At 43.3% G+C, this 26215-nt stretch overlaps 1 protein-coding gene across 2 annotated transcripts; it reads right to left on the bottom strand.

Annotated features, from left to right (window-relative positions):
* Positions 1-3177: 3177 nt before the first annotated feature.
* Positions 3178-25800, bottom strand: LOC143277469 (signal recognition particle receptor subunit alpha-like). 2 transcript variants are annotated; one of them, XM_076582311.1, is made up of 14 exons: positions 25646-25800; positions 24119-24202; positions 22823-23016; positions 20818-20939; positions 18489-18648; positions 17320-17485; positions 16055-16155; positions 13363-13484; positions 12449-12535; positions 11199-11371; positions 10172-10385; positions 7531-7625; positions 6714-6881; positions 3178-3682 (listed from the first exon to the last, which is right to left on the bottom strand). In XM_076582311.1, exons 1-14 carry the CDS (start codon positions 25760-25762, stop codon positions 3554-3556), a joined length of 1932 nt encoding a protein of 643 aa, XP_076438426.1. In that variant the 5' UTR covers positions 25763-25800; the 3' UTR covers positions 3178-3553. The 2 variants fall into 2 exon arrangements, with proteins under 2 accessions (XP_076438426.1, XP_076438427.1); XM_076582312.1 differs by having other exon boundaries at positions 13363-13481.
* Between the last annotated feature and the right edge of the window lie 415 nt (positions 25801-26215).

The following is a 26215-nucleotide window of genomic DNA, read 5'->3' as shown; positions in this document are numbered from 1 at the left end:
CCGTTGTCAATGGTATGACCAGCCTTGTTCCAACATTAGCTGTTTTAGCCATCTCTACTTTTTTGTAAGGATATTGAGCAAGCAATTTTCTTTGCTAATTCTGAGTAAAATTTGACACATTTTTCATTACAGCTGAGTATTTTGATTTATAAGAAACTGGGGAAAGTTGAAAAAAAAAAAACAACAAAAAAACCCCACCCATTTTAAAGACTGGAATAGCAGAACTTCTGATGTTAACGTCAGTTACTGGTGACTATGCTGTTTCAACAACTAAGCATCGCATCATGACATGAAACGTTATTCCAGTTTCAAACTAATAACCAATATACCACTGGTGTGTGTGTGTGTGTGTGCGCGCGCATGTTTCTAAGCCATTGTGTGTGTGTGCGTACATGCGTGCGTGTTTCTATGCCAGTCTGTGTGTGTGCGTGTGTTTCTAAGCAGTGTTTCTATGCCAGCCTGTGTGTGTGCGTGTGTTTCTAAGCAGTGTTTCTATGCCAGTCTGTGTGTGTGCATGTGTTTCTAAGCAGTGTTTCAAGGCAGGGGGGCAAAAAGAACAGCAAGGTGAGGCCCAGACAGGGTTAACATCACACATTTTCACCATCAATGTTCTTCACTTCAGAATGTAGTAACAGTATTGCCATTTGAAACAATGCAGCATTCCATGGTTGAACAAAACACAAGTTTATAAAAAAACAACCATCTTAATATCTTGCCTGAGGAAAAAAAAAATCAACAACTCATCTTTAAAAAAAAAAAAAAAAAAAGCAGACAATAAAATATTTCTACATCTCGAAATATCAAATCTTTTCGAAGAAACCAACAAACTCTTTTTTTTCCAAGAAACAAAGGGATAAACTCCATGTCAAAGTCCTTAATTCAAATCAACACATAATCGGACATGCGGTACACAAAAAGTCCACTGATTGTGACGGGAACACAACGAATCAGTAAAATGCATCCTTGATGTCTTCACAAACCATGTGGCACTCAACAACTACACTAACTGAATGAAGGCCAACTCAGATGGCAAAACAGGCCACCAATGCAGTACCTGACAACCGATACTGTCAAACCAGTGTCAGGCATTTTGCGCTGCATGAAACAGTACCATGAATCACAACCAGCCCTCTTTTATGTATGTTGCCTTAGTCTTTTCGTTTTGTCACAGCACATTTCTCTGTGAGAAATTCAGGCTGCTCTCCCCACAGTGAAAGCATGGCGCTACACTGAGAACACCACCTTTTTTTTTTTATCCTCTTTCTTTCTTCCTGCAAGTTTACGTGGTTTTCCTGTCAAAGTGGACTTTCCTACAGAATTTTGTCAGGGACAACCCTTTTGTTGCTGTGGGTTCTTTTACGTGCACTAAAAGCTTGCTGCACATAAGATACTGGTTTGTCGTCTCATCCAAATGACTAGGGGCTCAGTTTAATTTTCCAGTCAAACTTGGGAGAAAGGACGAGAGTGATTCGAACCCAGACCCTCAGGGATTCTGTATTGGCAGACAAGCGTCTTAACCATTCTGCCACCTTGCATCTTTCCAAGAAAGACTCTGCTCTGCCGTGCAGTAGCAGGCAGGACCTAGGAAAGCACAACAGCTTTACAAACCCCTCCCCCCCTCCCTACCCCACCCTCCCTTGCATGTCGCTGCTTCATGCATACAGGATATTTCATCACCTGAATCAGCCTTCATCAACAAGGTTTGCAGCAGTAACGTAAGTGACTGCAGCTATGTGAACAAATGATTCAATTCATCAAACCAATTTAAAAGATATGCAACTTAACATACACATAGACAAAAATCTAACATACACACAGGGGAAAAAAAATCCCTAAAATTACATTTACAACATAATGGACTTAAATAATCTGTGCAGGAACCGTAACAAAGTCTCAAGGAAGAAAATATAAAATAAAGACGATGACAGATGGTGGTGATTGTGAAGACTGGAGAGAGGAATGCGACATGAACTGTATGAAACAAAACAACCGTCGCCTGTTGTCAACACACACTATGTGTGCGTCCTTCTAAAATGCCAGGACCAAACAACAGGGTGGGGAAGGAGGGTTGGGGTGGTGGGGGGCAGGGGGTGTTAGGAGGGGGCAGACAAGAGGGGTGGTGGTGGGGGGGGCAGGGGGTGTTAGGAGGGGGCAGACAAGAGGGGTGGTGGTGGGGGGCAGGGGGTGTTAGGAGGGGGCAGACAAGAGGGGTGGTGGTGGGGGTGGGGGGGATGCAAGTGGTTTAAAATGAGAGACGCTTTTAGGAAACAGAAAAACTATATCCATTCGGGAGGGGGGGGCGGGGTGGAATCAAAGAAGAAAAAAATCTTTTGGCAGCATCACAATATGGGTAAAACAATTATCTAATGCCTGGTCTAATCTTCAAGAAAAAAATCAGTCTTGATTTGTACTTCTTTTCTTTTCATTTGATAGTCCTGTCCTACTACCAGAACAACAGAGGAGGTAACTGCTGTCCTGGCTATCAGGGCTAGAATTACAGTGCAGAGTGTCTTGTCCAAGTTACATCCCCACTCTCTCAGCCAAGAGGGTTTTAGGACAGTCGGTGTTGGGATGGTCCCCAAAGGCCAACCGGCCCCCAAGGCTGCAGCACTGAGAGCCAGTGCCATCTTTCCTTCTACAGCAGACATAAACAAAACGTCCAGCTTCTTCCATCGATTCTGAAACTTTACTGTACCCTCTCGGACTGTGTCAGCTTCACTTCATCCACTTTGATGACTTCTCTCTCTCCCCATCCACCCCTCCCAATTCTGTTATGCTCTCTAGCGTTGAAATGTACTGTTTCGTGTCTCTCTCTCTCTAACCCACCCCTCCCAATTCTGTTATGCTCTCTGCGTTGAAATGTACTGTTTCATCTCTCTCTCTCAAACCATCCCTCCCAATTCTGTTGTGCTCTCTAGCGTTGAAATGTACTGTTTCGTGTCTCTCTCTCTAACCCACCCCTCCCAATTCTGTTATGCTCTCTAGCGTTGAAATGTACAGCTTCGTCTCTCTCTCTCGAACCCATCCCTCCCTTTCCTGTTATGCTCTCTAGCGTTGAAATGTACTGTTTCGTGTCTCTCTCTCTCTAACCCATCCCTCCCAATTCTGTTATGCTCTCTTGTATCGAAATGTACTGTTTCATCTCTCTCTCTCTCTAACCCACCACTCCCTGTTCTGTTATGCTCTTTCACGTTGAAACGCACTGCTTTGTCTCTCTCTCTCTCTCTAATCCACCCCTACTATGCTGTTATGACCAACGACAATAATATATATTTCAATCAATAAATAAACATAGGGCTGTGTCACAATTAACATCCAAAATAATCCACCAAATGTTTAAAAAAAACTAACCCACTAACTGCAGTATAAAAAAAAAAGGGGGGGGGGGGGGGCAGTGTCACTATTAACGTCCAACATAACCCACCAGCTGTAAAAAAGACAAAACAAGGGCAACCCACGAACTGTAGTATACAAGAAAAACCTCCCTCCTTCCCTTCAGATGTAGAGGTGACGAAGTGAGGACCTGGTCAGACATGCCGCAGTGACCCACCCCTCAGGCCTTCAGGAGAGCGTTGACCACAGCACGGGCGTTCAGGTTACGGATGTCAGTGTACGTCTGGCCCGTGCCCACGAAAACGATGGGCTGACCTGTGGTGTAGGTCATGGAGATGGCTGCGCCCACCTGTGTGACACATGCAGTACACATAGTGGTCACAGTACACAGTGGTCAGGTGTGTGACACAGTACATACAGTGGTCAGGTGTGTGACACAGTACACATAGTGGTCAGGTGTGTGACACAGTACACATAGTGGTCAGGTGTGTGACACAGTACACAGTGGTCAGGTGTGTGACACAGTACACATAGTGGTCAGGTGTGTGACACAGTACACACAGTGGTCAGGTGTGTGACACAGTACACAGTGGTCAGGTGTGTGACACAGTACACAGTGGTCAGGTGTGTGACACAGTACACAGTGGTCAGGTGTGTGACACAGTACACATAGTGGTCAGGTGTGTGACACAGTACACACAGTGGTCAGGTGTATGACACAGTACACATAGTGGTCAGGTGCGTGACACACGCAGTACACATACAGTGGTCAGGTGTGTGACACAGTACACATACAGTGGTCAGGTGTATGACACAGTACACATACAGTGGTCAGGTGTGTGACACAGTACACATACAGTGGTCAGGTGTGTGACACAGTACACATATAGTGGTCAGGTGTGTGACACAGCAGACATACAGTGGTCAGGTGTGTGACACATGCAGTACACACAGTGGTCAGGTGTATGACACAGTACACACAGTGGTCAGGTGTATGACACAGTACATATAGTGGTCAGGTGTGTGACACAGTACATATAGTGGTCAGGTGTGTGACACAGTACACAGTGGTCAGGTGTGTGACACAGTACACATAGTGGTCAGGTGTGTGACACAGTACACATAGTGGTCAGGTGTGTGACACAGTACACACAGTGGTCAGGTGCGTGACACAGTACACACAGTGGTCAGGTGTGTGACACAGTACACAGTGGTCAGGTGTGTGACACAGTACACATACAGTGGTCAGGTGTGTGACACAGTACACAGTGGTCAGGTGTGTGACACAGTAAACAGTGGTCAGGTGTGTGACACAGTACACATAGTGGTCAGGTGTGTGACACAGTACACATAGTGGTCAGGTGTGTGACACAGTACATAGTGGTCAGGTGTGTGACACAGTACACACAGTGGTCAGGTGTGTGACACAGTACACATAGTGGTCAGGTGTGTGAAACAGTACACACAGTGGTCAGGTGTGTGACACAGTACACAGTGGTCAGGTGTGTGACACAGTACACATAGTGGTCAGGTGTGTGACACAGTACACATAGTGGTCAGGTGTGTGACACAGTACACATAGTGGTCAGGTGTGTGACACAGTAAACAGTGGTCAGGTGTGTGATACAGTACACAGTGGTCAGGTGTGTGACACAGTAGACATAGTGGTCAGGTGTGTGACACAGTAAACAGTGGTCAGGTGTGTGACACAGTACACAGTGGTCAGGTGTGTGACACAGTACACACAGTGGTCAGGTGTGTGACACAGTACACACAGTGGTCAGGTGTGTGACACAGTACACACAGTGGTCAGGTGTATGACACAGTACACACAGTGGTCAGGTGTGTGACACAGTACACACAGTGGTCAGGTGTGTGACACAGTACACAGTGGTCAGGTGAGTGACACAGTACACATACAGTGGTCAGGTGTGTGACACAGTACACATACAGTGGTCAGGTGTGTGACACAGTACACATAGTGGTCAGGTGTGTGACACAGTACACATACAGTGGTCAGGTGTGTGACACAGTACACATACAGTGGTCAGGTGTGTGACACAGTACACATAGTGGTCAGGTGTGTGACACAGTACACATAGTGGTCAGGTGTGTGACACAGTACACACAGTGGTCAGGTGTGTGACACAGTACACACAGTGGTCAGGTGTGTGACACAGTACACATAGTGGTCAGGTGTGTGACACAGTACACACAGTGGTCAGGTGTGTGACACAGTACACATACAGTGGTCAGGTGTGTGACACAGTACACATACAGTGGTCAGGTGTGTGACACAGTACACATACAGTGGTCAGGTGTGTGACACAGTACACAGTGGTCAGGTGTGTGACACAGTACACATAGTGGTCAGGTGTGTGACACAGTACACATAGTGGTCAGGTGTGTGACACAGTACACATACAGTGGTCAGGTGTGTGACACAGTACACAGTGGTCAGGTGTGTGACACAGTACACATAGTGGTCAGGTGTGTGACACAGTACACATAGTGGTCAGGTGTGTGACACAGTACACAGTGGTTAGGTGTGTGACACAATACACATAGTGGTCAGGTGTATGACACGCACAGTACACATAGTGATCGGGTGTGTGACACACACAGTACACATAGTGGTCAGGTGTGTGACACAATACACATACAGTTTAGTCGACGTCGAGGGGTCATGTTCAAAAGATGTTTTTTTCTGAAAAAGAACCCATGGCAACAAGAGTGTTGTCCTCTGGCAAAATTCTGCAAAAGAAATCCATTCTTACACATCATTTCATTCATTTTGCCCATCGCTCCTGGTTGAGCATAGGCCATCGACGACACCTCGCCATCGCACTCTGTTCTGGGCTGTTCTGGCCATTCCATACACAATTATATGCATGCATGCACTCAAGGCCTGACTCTGCGCACTGGGTTATGCTGCAGGTCAGACCTCTGCCTACCAGATGTTGTGCAGCGTATATGGGTGTGTCTGAACACTGTGATGCCTCCTTGAGACACTGAACCTGTACAGGTTCACCACTTCTTCTTCCTTCAAGTCATGTTCCAATGCATGTTGCTGATTCAAATGTGAATGAAATGATTTGTACTTTCCAGGAATTGCTGAAACCCTCTTTTGAATTTAAGCAAACATGTATGTTTCACGGCGATGACTTGTGTTTCAGGCTGCCTGTATAATTGTCCCTGTACTCCCTACCTCCCGATCCCCCAACACGGGCAAATGGCCTAGTCATTAAAATGTTCGAGTTCGAGTTCCTTCAAATCTTATTATTTTTCTTTTCTTTTCCCTTTTCTTTTTACCTTATCTATTTAAAACAAAAACAAAAATTATCCTAATTTTTTTTTTTTTTAATGACAACCCGACTCACCTTATCGTCGATGGTGTCGAACTTGGTGAGGATGATGCCGTCGATGAGGCGGGGGTTGGTGGCGTTGGAGTGGTCGGCCAGGGCCTGGTTGAACTTGGTCAGCTGGTCCACAGCCTCATTGCCCACCAGGGCCTCGCCCACAAACAGCACCAGGTCTGGCTGGTTCACCTGCACAGGGAAAGACAGTGTTCACGTTGTGTCGGGTTGGGTTGGGTTGGGTTGTGCTGTGTTGCGTTGGGTTGGGTTGGGTTGTGCTGGGTTGGTTTGGGTTGTGTTGTGTTGTGTTTGTTGTGTTGTGTTAAGATGTGTTGGGTTGTGTTGTGTTGTGTTGGGTTGGGTTATGTTGGGTTGGTTTGAGTTGGGTTGGGTTGTGTTGTGTTGGGTTGGGTTGGGTTGTGTTAAGTTGTGTTGGGTTGGGTTGGGTTGTCTTGTGTTAAGTTGTGTTGGGTTGGGTTGGGTTGTGTTGTGTTGTGTTGTGTTGTGTTGGGTTGTGTTGTGTTGTGTTGTGTTGGGTTGGGTTGTGTTGTGTTGTGTTGGGTTGTGTTGTGTTGCATTGTTTTGGCCTCCACCACAAACAGCACCAGATCTGGCTGGTTCACCTGTATCAGAACAGACAGTGTTCCACACTGTGTTGTGCTGTGTTGTGCTGTATTGTATTGTATTGTATTGTATTGTATTGTGTTGTATTGTATTGTACTGTATTGTATTGCATTGTGTTGTACAGATGTGGTGTAGGGGGATATATGGATATTTGTCTGAAACGCAGTGACGCCTCCTTGAGAAACTAAAAAAAACTGAAAGTGAAAGTGCAACTGACCTTGATCAGCTTGGACAGGGCACGCATGAGTGGCTCGTTGTCCTGCATGCGTCCTGCTGTGTCCACCAGACACACGTCAAAGCGGCAGTCACGCGCTGAAAAACACATTAGTCATAATGATAATGATAATATCAATTATAATTCTTCAGCGCAAGAAGGCTGCAACTCCCACTTTCACTTTCGATAACTGGGCTTTTACGTGTGTGACCAAGCACGCTATGCTGGCTCCAAAACTGCTCACACACAAGCTACAGCAGACGACGGTTTTCACAACTAACCCGTGCACAGAATGTGTGATGTCACTCCACTTACATCAAAAGTGAGAAACAGCACAAGAGGAAATTTCCAGCACAGACTTTCCAGAAGACCAGAATGCTACTGACACTGAGCTGAGAAGGAGCAAGGCTGTGCACTTCACTTAATCAACACAGCTGGACAGCCTGTTTTACTGGCCACAACGCGTTTCCCATCATAAGGCGCATCGTCTAAACTCTAAAGAACTTCCAACTTTCACAATACATCACAATACTTTCACAATGTAATGTTTTATGTGAACAAAAGCGTTTTTGTAAAACACCTAGAGCAGATTTCTGGATAGTGTGCTATATAAGTATCCATTATTATTATTATCATCATACATACACACAGCATGCTATAGGGCATGCATAATCCAGAAAGGCAAGCACTGATGTCAGATTGCTGTGGCCATGTCGAAGCCCTGATGTTTCGTGTCCATATAAAAAAAAAAACCCACAAAAATGAAAAGCCGACACTATAGGAGTGTCTGATCCAATACAACAACAACAAAAACAGGGAAAAACCCACCATCATTGATGGCCTCCATACCAATGCCTGCAGCGTCTTTGTTGTAGCTTTCTGTATCATCGACTAGAAATGAGTGTGTGGAGGAGGGGGGTAGAGGAGGTGCAGGGTAATATGTGTGGTGTATGTGTGTGTGTGTGTGTGTGTGTGTGTGTGTGTGTGTGTGTTGGAGCTCATGTACGTTTATATGTATTTGACTGTGCTTTCATATCTGTGAAACTGCATGTTTGGTGCATATCTGTTATGCATGTGTGGGTGTATGTGTGAATGTGTGTCTTCATGTTTTACATTTATTTGCTTATTTATCATCATTGTTGTCTTATTTATTCAATTATTTATTCATTATTATCATTATTATTTTATTATTATTTTCATCACCACTACCTTTTTTTTTATATCATAATTATTATTTATTTATTTATTTATTTATGTAAGCTTATCTTTTTTTCTTTTTTTTTCTCAAGGCCTGACTAAGCGCGTTGGGTTACGCTGCTGGTCAGGCATCTGCTTGGCAGATGTGGTGTAGCGTATATGGATTTGTCCGAACGCAGTGACGCTTCCTTGAGCTACTGAAACTGAAATTTTCTGTATCAATCCAAAAATGAAATCAAAAAAGCGAAAAACCACCACAGTTGATGGCGATACCAGCAGCGTCTTTGCCAACAACCTACTGTATCAATCCAACAACATCAACAAACAACAAAATCGAAAACCCACCACAGATGATGGCTTCCATAGCAATCCACACAATCAAATACACCTAAATGAAAAACTGGCACTACAGAAGTGTCCGTATCAATCCAACTACAACAACTTTTTTTTTTCTTTCTTTTTCAGCAAAACCCCATCATAGTCGATGGCTTCCCTGGTGATGCTGGCAGCGTCCTTGCTGTAGCCTTCCATACCAATCCAACAACCAAACAAAAAAGCAAAAATCCACTACAGTTAATGGCCTCCATAGCAATGCTGGCAGCGTCCTTGCTGTAGCTTTTCATATCAATCAAAAAAAGCACACACACACACACACACAAACACACACACACAACAAGAAAACCACGAAAACCCACCATAGTTGATGTGCCTCCATAGCAATGCCGGCAGTCTTTACCATCACCCTCCATATCAATCCAACAATAACATAAAAAATAAAAAAAACACGAAAACCTACCACAGTTGATGTCAATTCCAGCAGTGCCTTTGCCATAGCTTTCCATATATATCAATCCAACAACAAGGTGGAGTGATGGCCTAGAGGTAACGCGTCCGCCTAGGAAGCGAGAGAATCTGAGTCGCTGTTTCGAATCACGGCAGTCACCAATATTTTCTCCCCCTCCACTAGACCTTGAGTGGTGGTCTGGACGCAAGTCATTCAAATGAGACAATAAACTGAGGTCCCGTATGCAGTATGCACTTATCACACATAAAAGAACCCACAGCAACAAAAGGGTTGTCCCTGGCAAAATTATGTAGAAAAATCCACTTTGATAGAGAAAAAAACCAAAAAAACTGCAGGCAGAAAAAATACACACACACAAAAAAAGGGCTCAGAGTAGTCAAGCGCTCTCCACTTGGGAGAGAAATCTGTTGTGACAAAAAGGAGGAATCTGTATTATACTCCATGTTTGGTGATACATATACTTACCATGTCAAACTGATGCAAACTAGGCCTATCGGTTTGCTCTGCTTGGCCAAATTTCGCGCGGCTAACAGTGAAAAGACGCCCCTTCTTGCCCGGTCCACTCTTAGCCAATCAAACGCCTCTAAAAGCTATAAGCGCTGAAGAGTCAAACAAAACAATACAAAACCCCTGAAAACCCACCATAGTTGATGGCCTCCATGGCGATGCCGGCCGCATCTTTGCCGTATCCTTTCTCATACAGCTGCACAGAGTCCTGCCCCCCGTGTTGCTCGGCGGGGTGAAGGGCGTTCAGCTTCCTCACATGCGTCCTCAGCTGTTCCACCGCCCCGGCACGGAACGTGTCGCACGCCGCGATCAGGACACGGAAGCCGTTCTCCACCAGCCAGAAACACACCTATGTGTGGACAGACACATGGCTACACATCTCATAACTAGACATGCCCAGCTCCACAGTGTGTTAGACAGACAATGAACCAGAAACACACCTGTGTGTGGACATACACGTGGCTACACATCTCATGACTAGACATGCCCAGCTCCACAGTGTGTTAGACAGACAATGAACCTATCACAGCACGCCTGTGTGTGGACAGACACGTGGGTACACATCTCATGACTGGACATGCCCAGCTCCACAGTGTGTTAGACAGACAATGAACCAGAAACACACCTGTGTGTGGACATACACGTGGCTACACATCTCATGACTAGACATGCCCAGCTCCACAGTGTGTTAGACAGACAATGAACCTATCACAGCACGCCTGTGGACAAGTACAGAGTAGACATGCCCAGCCCCAGAATATGACTGACATTGTAACAAAACACACATACAAACAACGGACACACAAACAAAATTATGCACATGACATGACAAAATGAGAAACACACACAAAGTGACACACATACACATCAAGTGACAAACTTACAAACACACAAAGTGACACACACACACACACACACAAAATGACACACAAACAGAAAAACACACAGTGACATACAAAAAAACCGGACACACACACACACACAATGACAAACACACACACACACACACACACACACACAAAATAACACACAAACAAAACGAACACACACAGTGACACACACAAACAAAACATACACACACACACACACACACAAACACAAAATGACACAAACAAAACCTACACACACACACACACTCCCATCCACTCCACCGCCCACACACCTTGGCGAGGTTGGTGGACTTGCCGACTCCGTTGACCCCGCAGAAGGTGATGACGTAGGGCCGTCGCTGCTGCTTGCACTCCATGGCGTCTCGCAGGATGTCCACACGGCGCTGCGGGGACAGGATCTGGATGCACGACTCATGCAGGGCGTTACGCACCGTCGTCGTCACGCCTGGACACCAGACAGGTAACCAACAGGTAAGTAAAGGTGATGGCCTAGAGGTAACGCGTCCGCCTAGGAAGCGAGAGAATCTGAGCGCGCTGGTTCGAATCACGGCTCAGCCGCCAATATTTTCTCCCCCTCCACTAGACCTGGAGTGGTGGTCTGGACGCTAGTCATTCAGATGAGACGATAAACCGAGGTCCCGTGTGCAGCATGCACTTAGCACACGTAAAAGTACCCACGGCAACAAAAGACTTGTTCCTGGCAAAATTTTGTAGAAAAATCCACTTCAATAGGAAAAACAAATAAAACTGCATGCAGGAAAAAATAACAAAAAAAATGGGTGGCGCTGCAGTATGGCGATGTGCTCTCCCTGGGGAGAGCAGCCCGAATTTCACACAGAGAAATCTGTTGTGATAAAAAGAAATACAAATACAAATGTTATCCACAAAAAAAAAAAGAAAAAAAAGTGAGAGGTGTATGGTTAATGGTTTCACCGACACGTCAACAGGTAACCATCCCAGCTGTGTTCCACTTATCCAAAGTCCCCAGAAACTAAGTAAAGGACGCCGACACGTCAACAGGTACCATCCCAGCTGTGTTCCACTTACCACCCAAAGTCCCCAGGAACTAAGTAAAGGACGCCGACACGTCAACAGGTAACCATCCCAGCTGTGTTCCACTTACCACCCAAAGTCCCCAGGAACTAAGTAAAGGACGCCGACACGTCAACAGGTAACCATCCCAGCTGTGTTCCACTTACCACCAAAAGTTCCCAGGAACTCCAGACACACAAAGACACATCATTATCGGAGACAAGAAGAGACAATCTTTCACTTATAAGGAGCACAGACACACACAAGTCATCATCATCATCATCAGAGACAATGTTTCACTTACTGTCGAATGTTCCCAGGAACACACACACGCACACACACACACACACAAACACACAAGAAGAGACAATGTTCCACTTACTGCCCAAAGTTACCAGGAGCGCGCACACACACACACACACACAGACACACAGAGACACACACACAAACGTACATCATCAGAGAGATGGAAAGACACAGTTCCACTTACTGCCGAAAGTTCCCAGGACTTTCCCTTCCAGTTTTGCAGCCACGGACTCACACAGCTTGACCGAAATATCTGCTGCCACATTCTTGGCTGTAACACACACACACACCAAAACTGTTTATCATTTTCTTTCGTATGACAACACTAACAAACAATTTCATACACAAATATAACAGACACACAGTAAAACCAACACCTGTGTTTCCAGTTCTGCTGCACATGCAAAGACAACTGTACACATGCATACACACACACACACACATAATCATGCAAGCAAGCTCATGTGTTCAAGTGAACACACACACTTGTCCAAACACACAGTGATACACACACCCTCACACAAACATGCATTCGGTCAAAATGCACAAACCTGGCCACCAAAGTAATACTGTATGCATTAACTCACTCCGGACGAACAGTTTTCTCCCTTGCTTTCCCCTGCAGACGACCCATTTGTTAGGGTTAGGGGAAAAAATCACAAAAATACAAAACACAAAGTAAATGAATGCAACTCCCTGTACTTGACCCACTGACCCCTCTTCTAATATTGTGTGTACGCCCACCCACCCACACCTCTCTTCACAGCCCTCAGAAGCTGAGTCACTATCAGTACCTTCTTGCTGGTAGCTTTCTTCACTGCAGATACTTTATTCAATGTCTTCATCATCCTCGTCGATGTCGAAACCTTCAGTTTGAAGCATTTTAATCACTTCAGCACCAGTAAAAAGCCGCTGTCATGATCGAGTTTGCTCCAAAAATTTCCACTTGTATCGCCTGCGACGCCATTTTTGATACGTATTTAAATTAGCTTGTCATGTGGGGTACCAAGGTCACACACACACACACACACACACACACCCAACCACCCACACAAACACACCCACACCCACACTCCACACCCCCACACCTCCACACACCTATGAGGTGATCCTTCATCTTGTCCAGCACTGGAGCCAGGTCATCGGCCGTCAGGGTCTTGGATCCCACCAGGTTCTTGAACATGCTGAACATCCCAAACCCTCCCCCAGACTTCTTGCTGCTGCACACACACACACACACACAAACACACACATACACACACACACACACACAAACACACACACACACACACACACACACATGCACACACACACACACACATACACACAAACACACACACACACACATGCACACACACACACACACATACACACAAACACACACACACACACACACACACACACACACAGCGTCATAACAACAATAACAGTAACAATAATAATAATCATTGTACCAATAATAGTCATTGTAATAACAATATTGTTGGCATCTGTCGGCCACGAGTGGCCATGGATCTGTGTCCTGGGAGTCGCAGTCAGTTGGCGCTGTGGAAGCCAATGTGCTGTGTGAACTGCTGTGATGTTTGTGTGTTGTGTGAGTTTTGCCAGTCCAGAAACAGGTGAGTTGTTGTCCATTTGTAGTGTCCACTGCTTCCATGTTGTGTTCCGAGTTCCAAGGGTACCTGTACATTGCGCACAGACAAGGCGCCACCAGCCGATAAGGTGCAGGGGCTGGAAGTCAGTGAAACAGGAGCCCCTCATAAACTGGAAACTATGGCACACGTATGCCTACATACATAATATGATACGCATAACACTTATAACATGCGTTTCCCCGTACGTGGGGAGTAAACCCAACATGAAAATCCAATCTGGAGAGGGATAGTCTCTACCAGATTTGGCACATCATTAAAGCTTTTAAGGGAGTTGGTTGCCAGACCCCTATAAATGACATGTGACGTGCATGGCTCACAGATGTGTGGATACACCCTGGTGCCCACAAACCAGCCCCCTATACATCATTACATGACATGTGGCATGCATGGCTCACCGATGCGTGGATACACCCTGGTGCCCACAAACCAGCCCCCTATACATGACATGTGACGTGCATGGCTCATGGATGTGTGGATACACCCTGGTGCCCACAAACCAGCCCCCTATACTTCATTACATGACATGTGGCATGCATGGCTCACCGATGTGTGGATACACCCTGGTGCCCACAAACCAGCCCCCTATACATGACATGTGACGTGCATGGGTCACCGATGTGTGGATACACCCTGGTGCCCACAAACCAGCCCCCTATACATGACATGTGGCGTGCATGGCTCACCGATGTGTGGATACACCCTGGTGCCCACAAACCAGCCCCCTATACATCATTACATGACATGTGGCATGCATGGCTCACCGATGTGTGGATACACCCTGGTGCCCACAAACCAGCCCCCTATACATCATTACATGACATGTGGCGTGCATGGCTCACCGATGTGTGGATACACCCTGGTGCCCACAAACCAGCCCCCTATACATAACATGTGGTGTGCATGGCTCACCGATGTGTGGATACGCCCTGGTGCCCACAAACCAGCCCCCTATACATGACATGTGGCATGCATGGCTCACCGATGTGTGGATACACCCTGGTGCCCACAAACCAGCCCCCTATACATAACATGTGGTGTGCATGGCTCACCGATGTGTGGATACGCCCTGGTGCCCACAAACCAGCCCCCTATACATGACATGTGGCATGCATGGCTCACCGATGTGTGGATACACCCTGGTGCCCACAAACCAGCCCCCATGCATAGGTCAAACATGAACAGGTCTTAATATAATAATAATCATAATAATAATAATAATAGTCATACTACTACTACTACAAATAATAATCCATATATCTCCCGTCCATGCCCCTCTTGGCCAAGAGGGATTTCGGACAGTCTGTGCTGGGATGGTCCCCAAAGGCTGACTAGCTAGCCCCTAAGGCTGCAGCACTAAGAGCCAGTGCGTTCTGGCTTCCCACTGCTGAGGTGAAACCATTAACCATACACCTCTCACTTTTTTTTCTTTTTCTTTTTTTTTTTTTTGATAACATTTGTATTTGTATTTCTTTTTATCACAACAGATTCTCTGTGTGAAATTCGGGCTGTTCTCCCCAGGGAGAGCGCGTCGCTATACTGCATCGCCACCCATTTGTGTGTATTTTTTCCTGCTTGCAGTTGTTTTTGTTGGGTTTTTTGGGTTTTTTTTTTTTTTCGGGGGGGGGGGGGGGGGGGGGGGGTTGTACACAAGGTTATATTTTGACTTTTCACGACATCAGTGTGATTCAACATTCACATAGCAAAACATTTGGTCCATCAATGATCATAAAAAAATTTTTAAAAATCATTAATTTGTTGAGATACAAGGGTTATTTTTCAATATGATAATACTTATAATAGTAATAATAAGATGAAGAACAATAACAAATAATAAAGAACAAGATAAACAAGATACCAAATGTCACATCATGGCATGTATACATGTTGAAATAGCTTCAAGGTGCACCAGTTTTTTTTACAGCTCTCACTTTGCTGATGGCTCAGTTCAGTTCAGGTCAGTCACACAAGGAGGCGTCACTGCGTTTGGACAAATCGCTATATGCTACACCACATCAGCTAAGTAGATGCCTGACCAGCAGCGTAACCCATCGGCTCAATTGTAAGCTTACGTCAGTCTGTGACCTGAGCCTGATGTGAAGCGCGATACCAAGGGAAAGCACCTGTGGGACACTCACCTGCCTTTCTGAGCGGGAGTTGCCTCCTCTTCCTCCTCCTCTTCACTGCTCTCGGACTCAATGTCCTTCAGACCTCCTGACATCTGACCCACTTGGGCCCGCTGGTCACACACACACACACACACACACACATACATGTGTAAGTTAAAGATAATGGTCACACACACACACACACACACACACACACACACACACACACACACACATGTGTAAGTTAAAGATAACGGGCACAGGCACACACACACACACACATACATGTGTAAGTTAAAGATAACGGGCACAGGCACACACACACACACACACATATACATGTGTAAGTTAAAGATAATGGTCACAGACACACACACACACATAAAACATATACATGTGATAGTTAAAGATAGTGGTGACAGGCAAACACACATACAACAAATTATATGTATAAATTATACTATAAGTTAAAGATAATGGTGACATGCACACACACACACACACACACACACACATACATAGATATAGATATATATATAAGTTAACAATAATGACATGGACGCACGCACACACACAAATGCATGTGTACGAGCTAACTCTTCCTAAAAGAATGACAAACAGAAGTGAAGATGACAGCGTTCAAAGGCCACCTCCCCCATGTACCACCCCCCCCCCCCCCCTTCCTGTCATCGCTACCCCCATTAACCACATCACCCCCCTAGGTAGTAGTCAATCTTATATCTAAACACACACACACACACACACACACAATGTTACAGATAAACACACACAGGTAAATATGTACGCAACCACAAAAGATCAACACACAAAAAGACATGCATGTATGTAACATATGCACACACACAAATCGCAAACGGACACAGATACACAATGAGAAAGTACACACACATGCACAACACAAATACTCACACACACTCACACACACATCACGTTTTTTCGTTAGAACACCTTACATTTCGTTTGGTTCAGGTTTTTGTTGTTGTTGTTGTTTTTACTCTTTATTGTTCTGTCTATAAACCTTTCATTTACAGTTTTCACGACAAATAAATATGATTCTGATTCAAATTATTCACACACAAACACAAACACCACACACACAAAAAAAAACAACAACAAAAAACCCAAACAAACACACACACACAAGCAACAGAGACACACACACACAACACACACAAGCAACAGACACACACACAAAAACAGTACACACACCTGCCCTCCCCCCCAACACCAACCCCCTCCCCTCCGCCCACACCCACACACAGTGACGCACCCACCTCAGCCTCAGTGGGCACAGTCTTGGAGTCCTCCAGGGCCCCGTTCTGGGCGGCCTGAGCATCGGCAGCACTGCTGAAGTCAAGGGTCTTGGTGTCACGCCCCTCATTGTCCCACACACGGGCCAGCTTGCCCTTCTTCTTCGTGCTGCTGGGCTCGGGGCTTTTGCTGCCAACACCCAGTTCACTTCACTTCACTTCACTTCACTTCCCTTCACTTCACTTCACTTCACTTCACTTCCGTTTCAGGTCAGCTTCAGTCAAGAAGGAAGGTGGAGGAATGCTTAAATCAGTTTTACGTAGGCAAACACAAATGGAATAGATTTAAAGATGGAATTGCAATGATTCTGCCAGTATATAATACTTGTAGTTTACTGATCCGACAAAAGAGATATTTAATTACATAAGGTGTGTCAGAAACACAGTTTTCACCTCAGTTATCTGTCGACAATGAAAATCGGCTTTGTAATTTCCAAATGCCTGATCTATTCTCATCCAAACACAAAAATGGTGTGGGTTTAGTTTCCAACAGCAGTCACAGACAGAACTGTAGACTGTAGCAGTGTGTGTGACGAGAAAGACAAAATGATGTAAGCTTAGCCTCAGTTGAAATCTTTACAATGACAAACGATTAAACTGAAATCAAATAAGCTTCTAACTGATTAAAGTGTGTGTGTAAGCACAACAAATATATTCTGGCAATGAATGATACAAAGATTTAGTTTCATAAATGGTTGAGCTTCGTTTAGAAGGGGCTTTTGCATTTACAATCTGAATGGCACATTCTGCACGAGCTGTTAAAGACTGGTGGTGGGCATGCTGCGGAAAAGGTGTCTGCTATAGCTTGTGTGTAAAGCAGTAGCCAATCATATTGAGCACTTGGCTACAAAAAAATAAAATAAAATAAAAGGATGGTGCTCTCAGTGTAGTGATGCACTCTCCCTGGGGAAAGCAGCCCGAATTTCACACAAGAGGAATCTGTTGTGACCAAAGAGTAATACAATACAATATAACAGTATACAATACAATGCAATGCAATATGTTACAATCCAATCCAATGCAATACAATCCAATAAAATGCAATATAATGCAATGCAATGCAATACAATGCAATGCAATGGAGTACAATACAATACAATGCAATGCAATACAATGCAATACAATACACTTACGTCGTCTCAGTCTTTTTCTTCCCCCTGGCGAAGAAGGCCTCTCTGTTTCTGCGCAGCGTCTCTTCGTCGATGGAATCTCCCCCATTGGTGGTGGGGCTGGCAGCCGTTGGTTTCGCTGCTGCTGCTGCTGCTTCCTTCTTTGCTGCTGATTGACTGGCAGCTGTCAGTAAACCACAAACGTCCGTTTTACTATCAAGTAATCAACGCTGAAACTGAAAAAAACAAAACAGTGTATGCGTGTGTGTTTCTTTTTACGTGTGAGGCTGAGGGGGTAAAATCAAATCAAACTATGATGCTTATACAAGTTAGAGCCTCACCCACTACTACAGGCCTAGTACAAAAAAAACTATGAGACACAGAGAGAAATTTAATGGGTAGTTGTTTTTTGTGAGGTTGGGTTTGGTTTTTTTTTGTTTGTTTGTTTGGTTTGTTTTTTGTGAGGGAAAATGAATGAGGATGCTGAATATGGGCTATTTTCCACCATTATCTTAACCACAGAGTACTACTCACATATTTCAAAGTAAAGGTAATAATTTTGATGCTTATAAAAAAAGTCTTCTTTCCACTGCTATCAAATGACACTCCCCCCTCCCCCTAAAAAATAAATAAAATAAAAAAATAAAATAAAAAACCTACATCTGCAAATGATATGCTTATTGTCAGTTTATACCTGCGGATGAAAATAAAACAGGTAATAAGCGTATGCTAACAATCACAACTCTTGCAGACAGGTAAATGAGTGAGTGAGTAACAATCCTGACAGAGGGGGAAGCTCTTTCAGAACACTCAACCAAAGTTGCCAACCAAAGCAAGTTGCAGCTGGGCTGATTGATTAATGTGCCTGCCGTGCATGCATGTTTGCCTACTCAACAAACAGGTCTGTTACCTGAGGAGCGAGTGACTGCCATGCATGCATGTTTACCTCCTCAACAAACAGGTCTGTTATCTGAGGAGTGAGGGACACAAAGCATGAACAATTAAAAGCACATGTTTCCGGTCCTTTGCACTTTCAATCCTGGATTTCTTTTGTGTGCGTGTGTGTGTGTGTGTTTGTGTGTGTGTGTGATAATTTTGCCGTGGGTTCTTTGACTTGCGCTAAATGCATGCTGCCCAAGGACCTTGGTTTATCATCTCATCTGAATGACTAGTGTCTAGACCACCACTCAAGGTCTAGTGGAGGGGGAGAAAATACTGGTGACTGTGGGATTCGAACCAGTGTGTTCAGATTCTCTCGCTTCCTAGGCCGATGTGTTACTACTAGGCCAACACCCTACATAAGTGTGGGAGCTTGTGGAGTGTTGGTCTTGTGGTAATGCATCTGCCAAAGAAGCGAGAGAATCAGAGCATACAGAGCCAATCCCCTGCTCAACACACTCTAACACTAGTCACAGTAGAAAAGAAAATTCTAAACAATACACACACACAAAAAGTGAGCGTTGGGGTGGGAGGAGAAAAGAAAGAAAAAGTAATCATAAATGAACACAAACTGACAAAACTGGCAACAAATACATAGACGGATCTACACATCATCAACATTTCCACACGCTGACAAAACTTGACACAAAGTACATAAACCCACACATTATCAACATTTCCACACGCTGACAAAACTGACACTAAATACATAAACCCACACATCATCAACATTTCCACACGCTGACAAAACTGACACTAAATACATAAACCCACACATCATCAACATTTCCACACGCTGACAAAACTGACACTAAATACATAAACCCACACATCATCAACATTTCCACACGCTGACAAAACTGACACTAAATACATAAACCCACACATCATCAACATTTCCACACGCTGACAAAACTGACACTAAATACATAAACCCACACATCATCAACATTTCCACACGCTGACAAAACTGACACTAAATACATAAACCCACACATCATCAACATTTCCACACGCTGACAAAACTTGACACCAAGTACATAAACCCACACATCATCAACATTTCCACACGCTGACAAAACTGACACCAAATACATAAACCCACACATCATCAACATTTCCACACGCTGACAAAACTGACACCAAATACATAAACCCACACATCATCAACATTTCCACACGCGGACAATACTGACACCAAATACATAAACCCACACATCATCAACATTTTCACACACTGACAAAACTGACACCATATACATAAACCGTACCCACACATCATCAACATTTCCACACGCGGACAAAACTGACACCAAATACATAAACCTACACATCATCAACATTTCCACACGCTGATAAAACTGACACCAAATACATCAGCCCACACATCAACAGCATTTCCAACACCACCCACCTTTGGGCGTTTTGTTCTCCTTGCCCTTATTGCCCTGCTTTGGTTTCTCTTCCTTCTTGTTCTCTATCATGGAAGCTACCGTCTTCTTGGACTTTTGGGAGTCTTCAAAGGCACGCATTTTCCTGGACAGTCAACACCAGCCATAACAATACTCTTCCTTCTTCAAAGGCACGCATTTTCCTGGACAGTCAACAACAACAATAACAATACTCATCCTTCTTCAAAAGCATGCATTTTCCTGGACAGTCAACACTAGCCATAACAATACTCTTCCTTCTTCAAAGGCACGCATTTTCCTGGACAGTCAACACCAGCCATAACAATACTCTTCCTTCTTCAAAGGCACGCATTTTCCTGGACAGTCAACACCAGCCATAACAATACTCTTACTTCTTCAATGGCACGCATTTTCCTGGACAGTCAACACCAGCCATAACAATACTCTTCCTTCTTCAAAGGCATGCGTTTTCCTGGGCAGTCAACACCAGCCATAACAATACTCATCCTCATCAGACATATAATAATCTTTATGGAAAAAACACATCAACCAAAAATCACTTTACCACAACTACAAATGATTTTTTTTTTTGTCATCTCACGCTAAATTCTTCTGCTTTCCTCATTGAATTATGACTATGAGGGGAGATGGGAGAGAATTCTTGAAAGAAATTATCACTATATTATATATACGACACAAAGTATCAAGAATTGTTGAAAGAAATTATCACTATATTATATATACGACACACAGTAACAGGCAGGAAACACTGACAATATCAAACATAAGAAATGCAGCTTGGGAATCACTCAAATACAAATACTTTTTCATCAAACAAATACAAATTCAAAGAACAAAGAAAAATATTTCCTCATTGATGACATCATACGCATGTTCACTATGCAGTCTTGTAATCAAATAATAAGAAATATGATTAGTTTCCTACGTCAGTCAAACAATAGAATTAAAAAAATCCATAAAAAAAAAAGATTTTAGCTCATGTCCAGCAGCTTCCAGTTTATTCATAATTCTCACAATGATAACCACCATAACAATAAGAGAGAACCTTTTCAGCCAGGAATGAACAAGGAAAAGGTACCGTGAAAGACACTGTGTAAGTGTGGTGTGCTGCGGTGTGGTGTGTGGGTGCGTTTCCATAAATTTGTCTTGCCTTATAGTTATACTGTTCATTCTTTTGCGACCTTTACCCCCCACCCCACCCCCATACTGATGTTAACTGTTAGCACTCTCAACCCCTGTACTAAGATGGGAGAGTGCATTATAAGTACCCATTACTATTATCATTATTTTCATTATCATTATTATTATAAAAGTATCACTAGTATCATTATGAGCAGTATTTGTAGTGCTGTTGTTTGTTTTGTTTTTTTATTATTTATTTTATTATCATCGTGCTATGTTGTTGTGTTTTGTTACTTGTCACACAGATTTCTCTACAATGTGAAATTCAGGCTGCTCTCGTTCATCCGACAGAGAGAGCTTGTCACCACAAGTACCACCCCCCACATGTATCATCATTATCATCATCATCATCATCATCATCATCATCAACAATCCATGATGGCCTAGAGGCAACGCGTCCGCCTAGGAAGCGAGAGAATCTGAGCGCGCTGGTTAGAATCACGGCTCAGCCGCCGATATTTTCTCCCCAACCACTAGACCCTGAGTGGTGGTCTGGACACTAGTCATTCGGGTGAGACGATAAACCAAGGTCCCGTGTGCAGCATGCACTTAGCACATGTAAACGAACCCATGGCAACAAACGAGTTTTTCCTGGCAAAATTCTGAAGAAAAATCCACTTCGAAAGGAAAAACAAATAAAACTGCACGCAGGAAAAAATACCCCAAAAAATGGGTGGTGCTGTAGTACAGCGACGCGCTCTCCCTGGGGAGAGGAGCCCGAATTTCACACAGAGAAATCTGTTGTGATAAAAAGAAATACAAATAGAAATACAACACACCCAGCTGTCCCTCAGTCTCACTCACTTTGGCGCTCGAGCTTCCTGCTTGCTCTCCTCCTCACGCTGCCTCAGCAAGGGGTGAAAGGAGGAGGCAAAGTCAAAGTTGCCAGACAGGTTGCCGTGCAGCAGCTCGTCTTTGTAGCGGTTGCGGAACTCCAGCTGGATGTCAGTCAGGAACTTGTCTATGTAGGAGAGCTGTAGTATTTTCTGGTAGCCCACCTGTGTGAGACAGACACCGAGTGACTGACATGATGAAAACAGAACTGGTCTGTGTAGAATTTTCTGGTAGCCCACCTGTGTGAGACATACATGTACATACATGGTGAAAACAGAACTTGTCTATGTAGGAGAGCTGTAGCATTTTCTGGTAGCCCACCTGTGTTAGACAGACACCAAGTGACTGACATGGTAAAAACAGAACTGGTCTGTGTAGTATTTTCTGGTAGCCAATCTTGTCAGACATACATGTACATAGTGAAAACAGAACTGGTCAATAGAGAGCTGTAGTATTAACTGATAGCCCACCTTTGTGAGACAGACATGTACATGCAGGGTGAAAACAGAACTTGTCTATGTAGGCCAGCTGTAGTATTTTCTGGTAGCCCACGTTTGTGAGACAGATGTGAACATATATGGTGAAACAGAACTGGTCTACGTTAGTATGTAGTATTTTCTGGTAGCCCACCTTTGTGAGACAGACATGTACAGTAAGTGTTTCCTGACAATCATCATTTTCGCTCACAAGTGCTTACATACATGTGCATGGACAAATGTACCCAGATATGAAGCAAAACTTAATTTGTTAAAAAGCTGAGTAATGAAATATTTTTACTAGTTTTACTTTTAGCTTTAAAAAAATCATAATCTGAATCAGTGAATGATTACCTGAGAATCATGTTAAAGCAAAATATTTATAGTTCTACTTCCAGATAATACACATCTGTTAGAAACTGCTGGAAAAAAACCAAAAACAATTGAGATTCAAAACTTTGCATATATTACAATATATACAAATATAGATTGATATATCCATATATATATGGATAGAGATGTATATAGGTAGATAGATAGATAGATTGACTGATTCATTGACTGACAATCCATGATTGATTGACTGACTGATGATTTATCATTTTCTGTGTGAGTATATTTTCTAGTATGAGCCTGTACAGTGTACTTAATTCAAATGATTTGACTATCAAATCAATCTTTAACATCACATACAATACCAAAGAAACAACTAATTAACAAATATTCTTGAATATCATGCTTTGTATGTAAACATGAAAATAAACAAAGAAAGAAGGAAAAAATCACCCACCACAAACACCAGCTCAAATTCATTGTCCAGCTTGTATTTCAGGGTCAGAGACTCATGGGAAAAGGAGTCTGTCCCTGTGCGTTGCTACAACAGAAAGAACAGAAACCTTCTGACTGTGGTTTTATTTTATCAGATCAGTGAATAAAGTTCTACCAATCCATTACTTAATAAGTTAATTATATTCTAAATCAATGTAACAAAACATGTACAACTTTTGCTGGTAACATGTACACAAAGACTAATAACACAAGTCCAGGATTTTTTCTTCTTTTTTTTTTCTTTTTTTTTTTTTTTCAAATTGCACATGAAGACATAGATTGTATCCCTCCCCAAATTCAATCCAAAGCCACATGTGTCACACATGATCTGCATAGATCTACTGACTACTGAGTGAGGTAAGTTTACCAAGAGCCTACGCAGCAACATGCAGACCAGTTTCTCCCTGGTACCAGTCCAGGGGTCATTCTGCCTGTTGTATTTGTAATCATAATCATTGAATATACATGTTCAAACTTCCCAATGTACAGCAGGATCCAGAAATAAATGGGTTTCCCATCAAAGAGCATAACAGCTGTTTTAACTATTGTTGAACATGTTCCAACTTTCAAAGGCTACAAGACAGTCCCATATGTCGACAGTCTGACATGTCAATAGCCCGATGTTCAATGGTCCAACATTAACAAGATCCAGAAATAAAGAATGGGTAATATCCACATTTTTTTCCCCATCAAGATGGAATGAGCAATGTTCACAAGGCATGGATGTCCATTCCATCAGTCACAAAGAGCAGTGAAGAGGAAGAAGTGTGAATATTCATATTGCTGGGTTTTTCCTCAAAAAGGCAAAACAGCTATATTCACTTTTTTCTTTCTTCTTTTTTTTTTCTTTATATATATATATATATATATATATATATATATATATATATATATATATATATATATATATATATATATATATATATATATATATATATATATAACTAATCACATCACACTGACCAACTCTTACTGTACTTAATTCGATCTGAAAGTTACTTTATTACAAACAAAATTTACTATGAGAATTCCAATAAAGTAATAATATCAACATCATTGATAATGAATGAAGCGCTCTTCTGAAGCGCTGTTCCCAAACAGAGAGGCTCCAGGCGCTTCACAAATCCAACATAACAACAAGAATTATTATCACAAACAACATGTTGCCAAATTGTAACCGTAACTTGTGTTAGCAGAAGACGATGGATTTATAACTGAATACGGTCACAAACTAAAGGACAATGATCCACAGTTCACACACACCGTGACATCGTAGCCTGAATCTAGTAAATTTAAAGTTAGTAGATTAGTTTATCTAAATCAATATATGAGTATCTAAACACAATGATAGCTAGCGCCTTATGTCACGATTAAACACCGATTTTTTTTTTAAAATCTGGAATGCATAGCGACCGTCACTGTTACTGGTAGGCAGGCATTCACAGAAACAAAAGTCTGAAACTGTTCAATTAATTTCATTATTTTGTACCTGGAGGATCACAGATTTCACAAGCGCGTTCACCGAAGGGGTAAACAGCTGTGATGTTCCCTGAAAACACCAGAGGACGATTCCGCCCTTGCTGAAAATGGTAAAAAAGTCTAACATATTGTAAATTTTGCGTCTTCGTTCTTGGCCTCACGCCGTCTGTTCAAAACCGGAAGTTGATATAAGGGAGTGGACAATTGATTTCCATCCGAGTACATTCCCTTGTTGAATGAGGCGGTTTCTTTCCACGGACTTTTATACGACTGTGTTTCTACCACTGATCTATTTTCGATCAGTGGGTTTCTACACACTCGCTATTAAAATGCTTATCCGTGATGTCACCAGACTGCTGTCGATGCTTCCAGTTAATTCGTTATCCGTGATGTCACCAGACTGCTGTCGATGCTTCCAGTTAATTCGAAACATCCGTTATCTCGAGCAATGTCTATTTTTATGTTCTGGGATGATAGTCATAATGAAATTATTTCTTATTTTAGTATCCTACGTTCTTGAAGTGTGTGATGACTGTTGATCTCAGTTCAGTACAGTTGCTAAAATAGTCACTGCGTTCGG

This window comes from Babylonia areolata, chromosome 34, assembly GCF_041734735.1.
Source record: "Babylonia areolata isolate BAREFJ2019XMU chromosome 34, ASM4173473v1, whole genome shotgun sequence".
NCBI classification, from domain to species: domain Eukaryota; kingdom Metazoa; phylum Mollusca; class Gastropoda; order Neogastropoda; family Buccinidae; genus Babylonia; species Babylonia areolata.
This window is presented reverse-complemented; position numbering and strand designations above follow the sequence as displayed.